The 7,997-nt window shown below is 44.6% G+C and overlaps 1 protein-coding gene across 1 annotated transcript; it reads left to right on the forward strand.

The window, feature by feature from the left end:
- Nucleotides 1-345: 345 nt before the first annotated feature.
- LOC310688191 (G-protein coupled receptor family C group 5 member D-like) lies at nucleotides 346-7,440 on the forward strand. The gene is made up of 4 exons (XM_083464321.1): nucleotides 346-411; nucleotides 2,454-3,394; nucleotides 6,240-6,307; nucleotides 7,210-7,440. The coding sequence occupies exons 2-4, from the start codon at nucleotides 2,491-2,493 to the stop codon at nucleotides 7,321-7,323; spliced, it is 1,086 nt and encodes a 361-aa protein (XP_083320447.1). The 5' UTR covers nucleotides 346-411; nucleotides 2,454-2,490; the 3' UTR covers nucleotides 7,324-7,440.
- Nucleotides 7,441-7,997: the final 557 nt, after the last annotated feature.

Consider the following 7,997-nt stretch of genomic DNA (forward strand, 5'->3'; position numbering starts at 1 on the left):
ACAAATGATTCAAACCATTTTCATGCCGGAAATCTGTGTCTGCATTGCAGGGGGGCGGGGGAGAGGGGGAAATAAAACCACAAAAATGAAAAGATTGGATGAGGCATGAGGAAAAAATGACATTAAGTGAATATCTGGTCCAGGAGTTTATTTCTGACAATGACCAAGCTGGTGGTGGATCAACCTGAATAGGTGTGTCTCCCTGTGATTTTTAGCTGCCTTGGGAGTGTGTTCTTGATCCCCAAAGAAAGCAAAGATAATAGTAATAATAATGTCATAGATATGTTGTTTTCCCCGCAACGTGTAGCTCAGGCAGGCTCAGTATATTTGCCAGGACAGACAGGATCAAGGGCTCCCTGTCTCTCACTCTCCAGCCACCAAGGTCGCATTTTCCCAGCCAGAACAGCAAAGGTAAGTCATGAAAGTTCAGTTGGCAGTTGAGGGGCTTTCTGCCTAAAGCAGTGCTGGGGGAGGGTAGATAGGCTTGCTTGCTTCCACTCATTGTGTTTGGGGGCTATTCACATTTTAGGAATCTTCTCCATAATAACTAGATGAAGTATCACTGAAGGAGTTTGCCCATCCTTTCTTTGAATATACAGAATTATGCATATATGTACAAATTTGCTTTCTCAGCACTGCCTTCTATTTCAAAAAATATCTAGGTGGAGGAAGAGAGCTTCTACAGCTAAAGGGAAGATATAGAAACTATGGATTATGTATAGCATAATTTTTTTTCTTATGCCACTCTGGAAACTCAGGCTGTTGTTTACGACGCACTGAGAAGCAAGATTTGGAACCCAGGTCTTCCTAGTCCAAGCCCAATATTATATACCAGATATGATTTCAAGCCTCATAGGCAATAAATGTCTTATCAGATGTCCACAAATATACAATTACCATAATGAGTGTCTAGCACAATAAAGGTTATTGATTTATTCATCACACTTTGCTCTTTTGAATCAATGCATAGAGAGAGAGACCGCCCATCATTTGCCAGGTTAAATAGTGGCAACACTCAGGTTAGAAAAGCTCTCCTGGTGGGCACATTTATCCCAGAGAGAAATCCAGACTATGTTAGTCACATTCAGTTAAAATTAATTAGACTTAAGTCAAGACTAGCTTCGTGCACTGATTTCAATGTGACTTAAGTTCAATTAACAGTGTCTAGATCCAACCCAGGATGTTTGGCTTTGCCAAAATGATACCAAACTATGAATGGCTAGAGAAAAGAATACAGAGCACAGCTCTTCCAAGCATTTCCCACAAGGTAAGAACAAGATATACACATCCAACAAAATAATTTGCAGCAGCAGGATGAAAACCAAGATCTGACCTATCACTGGGCAGAGTGAGATGACTGATTCAGGTAACAGATTCTGATTGCAATTACAGGGTGGCAAATTTGCTTAGTTAAAATATGTATATGTTGCGTTTTATGGCATAGATCTCACATAGCGGAAAACAACCAAAGGAAATCCAACGGAGGGACACCTGAATTGTGGAAAATATACAAAACCAGAATCATAAGGAAGTACCGAGGTTTAGAAATAAATGGCCTAAAAAGCATTGTAAAAAAAAAGGCAGAGTGGAACAATTAAGTCTTCAAGGCATATTTTATTAAGAGCTCTTTTCTGTAGGAAGAGTTGTGCAACTGCACGGCCCTCACCAAGTATTAAATAATAATAACAACAAGAATGGTAATAAAGCTATTCATTTATACTGCTGGCATATTTATTTAAGATATGAATATAGTGCCTTTCAGGTGAACCTCATGAAGCAGTTTACATAGACATAGTGATACAATAAGCATCAGTTGGAACAATATAATAAAACAGCAAAGGCAGGCTTCAAGGGAGAAGACCTTTCCAACACTAGATCTCCCCTGCCCTTAGCAAAAGAAGGTCTTTGAACAGCCCTGGGGTGGCAGTTGTGGGAGAGGCCACCTCAGCGGCAACACCAAATGTTTGAGTGTGGGCTGCTCTCTAAGCCCCTCTGGGGGGTGGGGGGCGAATCTGAGCACATCTTGGATCACCCTTAAACAGGACTACTTTTTGGTATATAAAAAAGTTAGGGTGCCACGAATCTTGATAAAAATGCTGTGGGTGCTAACACTAAATGGCTGCTGTGGGGAGTAAAACAGAGGTGACAGAACTGGAGTGGGGAGGAGAGAGAGAGGCTCCTTTGTCCCAAAGCAAAAATAAATCAGACTGGCTGATGGTGGAGGGCTGTTGGCTACCCCCCTCTCCATGGAAAAAACAAAACTGGAATATATTTGTGTTTTGAAAGTCACCTCTTGTCACTGCTAATTTTTACCCAACGGTAAAATTAAGATTCATTTACCTGCCCGCTGACAACGTTACACATCAGTGTCAGTAATTGCACTCAGATCTTTGGGTCACTGACTACCTGCGTGAAGGTATTTGATCACAATTCTTTATTTTTCTTCCCTCAAGTTTCTCCCCTCAGTTTAGGGCAGCTGCATCGTTTGTCATGGCTGCTAACACCACGGCACCTCCCCCAGGCTGCGGCAACATTGACCCCGATTATTATTACCTCTGTGACATCTGCGAAGCCTGGGGCATCGGTCTGGAGACGGTGGCTGCTGCAGGCATCCTGGTCTCGCTGGCGCTTCTGCTGGCATTCTTTGTCCTTAGCTGCATAGTCAAAGACAAGACCAAGCAAAGCATGGTCCCCATTCAGCTCCTCTTCCTTCTGGGCACCCTGGGAATCTTCAGCCTCACCTTTGTGTTCATCATCCGGCTCAATAAGCAGACTGGCCCTGCTCGCTTCATCTTACATGGGGTCCTCTTTGCCCTCTGCTTCTCCTGCCTTCTGACCCATGCTTTCAACCTCGTCAGGCTGGTGAGAGGAAAGGCACCCCTTTCACTACGGTCTATGCTGGTATACACTTTGGGCCTCACTGCGGTTCAGTTGATCATCGCCGTCAAGTACATCCTCATCACAGTCGGAAGAGACGGCATTGATTTGGGGAGGATGGGGAGAGAACAACGCAACAAGGACTTTGTCATGCTCTCGACCTATGTGCTCGTCCTCATGGGCCTCACCTTTGTGGTCTCCATGTTCACCTTCTGCGGACCATGCAAGGGCTGGAAGAGGCATGGGATGCACATCTTTCTCACCGTTCTCTTCTCAAAAGCCATCTGGGCCGCGTGGATCACAGTGCTGTTCATCAGTGGCTTCCCTGGCGATGGTACCCAAAGCAAGTGGGATGACCCACTCATTGGTGTTGCTTTGGTGCTGAACGGATGGGTTTTCCTGATGATGTACACAGTGCCTGAGATCTGTTTTCTTGCTACCCCATGCCAGACTCCAGAAAAAAATCCCCGGAAGACCACAACCACGCAACAGAGCATTGAAGCAGCAAGTACTCAAGGTATGCAGCTCTTCTGATGTCTAAGAGTAGATGCGTAAACAAGATAACCAGAATGGCAGGGATATTTTAAGCTAAGAAATACAGGGATGAAGTCAAGTGGATGACAGTTTAGTATAATTTTAGCATATGAAAATGCTAAAGAAAATTACCATAGTTTGAATCTTGACTAAGGCTGAAATCCCGCCCAGTAGGTCAGTAGGGTTACATTCTGGGACTTGCACCTAAAGCTAAAATCCACATATAGCCAAAACCCACTGGGTTCAATGGCGGGTGGGACTGCCAAAGTCTCTCTCCCCCCCCCCCCAGTTTCTGCCCTCTTTTTAATTAATTATATGTTGTTGTTATGCGTGTAAAGCTGAATGTGCACCAGTTAAATGTGTGCTAGTTGTGTGCTTACTGTCCTCACTTACTTGGAGTCAGTCACACTTTAACTCACCAAGGCTTGTGCCATAAATGAGGAACCTCTGGTCCTCCAGATGCTGCTAGACTGCAACACTCATCAGCTGCAGCCAACGCAGCCCAGAGGGATGATGGGAGTTGTAGTTCATCAACATCTGGATGAAGCCCTGCCTCAATCCCATTGAAATCAACAAGGTTTAAGTTAAAGTAGCTTTATATAAGTACAACTGGTTTCAATGGGCCTAAAATGTGACCAACATGGTCTGAATCCAACTCTTTTTTAAAAAGAAAAAAATAGCTCTTAATCCCATTGAAATCAATGGGACTTAAGTTAGTTGTGCTGTGGCATCACTAAATAAGGGCTTGTGCACAGTTCCGCTTATCCTGTGCCTAGAAAGCATGTGTCCGAGTGGTTTTTCGCTTGTCTCGCTCTTTCTAGGCACAGTCTGAGTGATTTTGCTCTGCTTTCCCCTGGAAAACTCACTCTTTAGCAATAAATTGGAACCAACAGCAATCTGCAGAAAACCCAATAGCTGTTTGTTCCCATTTATTGCTAAAGAGTGGCTTTTCCCACGGGAGGTGGAGCAGGAGCAGCAGGGCAAACGGAGGAGTGGATAGGCTTTTAGTCTGGATGCAACACTCTTAAAAAGAATAAGAACATTAACTGTTTTGACTTGTGCATTTGAAACAATAACAACACCAGGTATGCACATTTTGATTTTTTTTTAAAAAAAATATGGTATATCTCAGAATCAAAATAGTGAAAACACTATATTTAAATGAATGTAAAGCACACCCTTTTTGGCCAAATTACGCTGCAAAAATTAGGGTGTGCATTAGATTTGATGGCACATTTACATTTGCCAGCAAATACTTTTTTGGTTTCAAGTTTTTGAAAATCGAGGTGTGCATTAGATTCGATGACGCATTACCGTCACATAAATATGGTAAGGGGGGATCTGTTAATACAAGAAAAACAGATAAACAAGCTGGATATTTAGTTCTCTTAAAGAGTCATTTGTGATGACAATACATTTAGAATTTTACCAAAATTCCATTGGTAAAATAGAGCCAGTGCATAATATATAATTAAAGGCTTTTGTCATGAGGCTGGTCACGTCTTCTCAAGTTGAGCACTCCCATCTCATATAGCAAAATATACATGAGTCAACTTGTTTTCGTTTTATAAAAAAAATGGAGTGGACAACAGCAGGGCTACTGCCTGCCAGTACCACAAACAATATTGTTCTATTGCTTATGCATTAGGAGTTACTGGATTATTCAGCAAAGACTTACAGCACTTCCAGACTGTCAGTGTTTCAGGGTAGGATTCAACTTACCAAACTGCACAGTTAAAACTGATCTGAAGTTCTTGTGAAACACTTCCCCCAAAGATCAGACTTTTCATCATCATCATCATCATCATCATCATCATCATAATTTATACCCCGCCCATCTGGCTGGGTTTCCCCAGCCACTCTGGGTGGTTTCCAATAAAATATTAAAATACAATAGTCTATCAAACATTAAAAGCTTCCCTAAACAGGCTGCCTTCAGATGTCTTCTAAATGTCTGGTAGTTGTTTTCCTCTTTGACATCTGCTGGTAGGGAGTTCCACTGGGCGGGTGCCACTACCAAGAAGGCCCTCTGCCTGGTTCCCTGTACCTTTGCTTCTCGTAATGAGGGAACCGCCAGAAGGCCCTCGGCACTGGACCTCAGTGTCCCGGCATAACAACAGGGGTGGAGACGCTCCTTCAGGTATACTGGGCCAAGGTCGTTTAGGGCTTTAAAGGTCAGCACCAATACTTTGAACTGTGCTCGGAAACGTACTGGGAGCCAATGTAGGTCTTTCAAGATGGTGTTATGTGGTCTCGGCAGCCGCTCCTGGTCACCTACCTAGCTGCCGCATTCTGGAATAGCTGTAGTTTCCGGGTCACCTTCAAAGGTAGCCCTACGTAGAGCACATTGAAGTCCAAGGAAAGTGATGGGGAAATGCGCTTCGAAGTGTGGGATATTCCTCCTTCATGCAGTGTAATCGAACCTCTCCTCAAACAAATCAGGCTCAATGAACAGGTCATCAGGAAGGGCATGTTTTGAGCTCATGAACTACTGTACTTGGGGCTTGAACTTTGATTCCATTTGCCAGCCTGGAAGTGATGCGTTGTGGGTAGTCCTCCTTTGATTCCATGACTGATTCTGCCACAGGAGGCTCAGGCTACCCAGGCTACCCAAATAGTTATGCCACCAACATCAGTCAGCAGCTTTGGGGCAACAACCACACTGTGGGAGGAGGGGTCAATGTGTGCCTCACTCTTCCGTACTGAGACACCATCTGGGAACTGCTGGCATAAGTTATTACCCAATCGGTTGAATGGAGCCCCTGCCAGACGTCTGGTGTCAGTTCTGTGGCATTAACCCTCTTGTTTTTCCCACCCTTATTCATCAGCCCCAGACAAAGAAGGAGCTGAGGAAGATGTTTTGCTCCTCACGGATGAGAACCGCTTTCAGTCAAAGGTAAATCTGGATTTCGCTGGAAAGATAGGGCAGGTGTAGTCAAATCGTGGTGTCGCAGTGGAAGAGCATCTCTGCAAAAGGTTGCAGGTTCATTCCCCTGCATCTCTAGGTAGGGCTGAGAATCCCCAGTTGGAAACTCTTGAGAGCAGCTACCCGCCAGAGTGTAGACAATGCAGATGTAGACGTTCAATGGTCTAATTTGGTGTAAAGCAGGTTCCTGTGTTGGGTCCTCCCACCTACTCCCCACCCCCACCCCTGCCTTTTGGGTGAGCTTTTTGCTTTTTTTTGTTTTCTTGTTTTGTATACTTTTTATTCTAGCTTCCTGGCATGGCTATTGTCAGAGACTGGGCAGAGGAGGAATGGTGGAGACTGCTTCCCCAGCCTGACCCTTCCAGAGAAGAAGGAGACAGTTCATAATTACAACAGGAGTTTGAGGGAGGCCATGGGTCAGAGGCAGATGAGGGGGAAAGCTGGGAAATAATGGGAGAGGAGGAGGAAGAAGAAGAAGCACAAGGGGAGAGACAGCTGACACTCAATGTCTTTAGAAAGCATTCCAGACCCACCCTCCCAGAACCCGGTGGGCATTAAAAGAAGGTGATCAGAGAGCTCAGAGGTAGAAGGCACAGATTAGCCACCATAGGGATGACGTGTAATGGGAGAGATGGAGGGGGTGGGGTTTCACTCGGAACAACACCATTACTCCAAGAGGCTGCATTTCTAAGCCTCTTTCTCTGAAGCATTGGTAAGAATTTCCTCATCTTATCTGTTCCTGACAACCTGCCATTGGGAGTTGGATCCTCTGAAGCTTGACAACTATCTGTTTTATAAATGGTTTAGTCTTTAGTTTGTTGGCTTTCCACTTTCTCCAGGACAACTGACAGGAAATCCTCCTTCCTTTCCAGATCTTTGGATCCAAACTATGTTTCCAGATCCCTCGGGCAACCCTGCAGCCAGCATACAGGCCAAGTGTGGTGGCATTTGCTGAAGCCAAGGAACCGAGAGCAGACATCCATTGAGTGGAATCCAGAAAGAGAAGTCTAATGGCTTGCTGAATTATGGCTGTTCCCTTTCTCCTTCAGCTCCTGCTTCTCCAGCCTGCTCCACTTTAAGCTCAGCTTCTAAATTAAAACAGTCTTCCAAACATAATCCACTGTCCCTCATCATAACTTTTCTTTTTCGGGTCACATGACTGTGATCTTCTGACATCAGATATCTTTGAATATTCTGTCCTATTTGTGATTCTAGAGATTGAGGTGGCAACCAAGAGTTTCCTTAGTTATGTCCTTATCGCTCAGCAGTGGTGCCATCAGAGGAGGACTTTGGGGCAAGAGTCCAGGGCCCCAACTCAGCAAAAATGAGCAGGGGGACACACAAACACAGCAGGTCTCTCTTCTCACATATTGATGTAAGTGAAATAATAAACATAACCATCTCAAGAGAACATCAAGCCCAGACTCTAAACTTGCCTGATTGCACCACTGTCTCCCTGTTTACTGCCATGCAACTCTCCCAGAGAAGCCTTCTGCCAGCCTTGCTCACAGTTTCCCAAAGAGGGAGAAAAACTTATCACAAGATGTTGATGGACTGTAAAACTCTCATGACCATTGGTGGCGCTGGGTAGAGCAGATGGCAGTTCAACAACATCTGGAGAACCTCAGCTTAGCAACCACTGGTTCCTTTGTCCACTGGT

This window comes from Podarcis liolepis (genome assembly GCF_965112155.1).
Source record: "Podarcis liolepis genome assembly, chromosome: 10".
Lineage (NCBI taxonomy): Eukaryota > Metazoa > Chordata > Lepidosauria > Squamata > Lacertidae > Podarcis > Podarcis liolepis.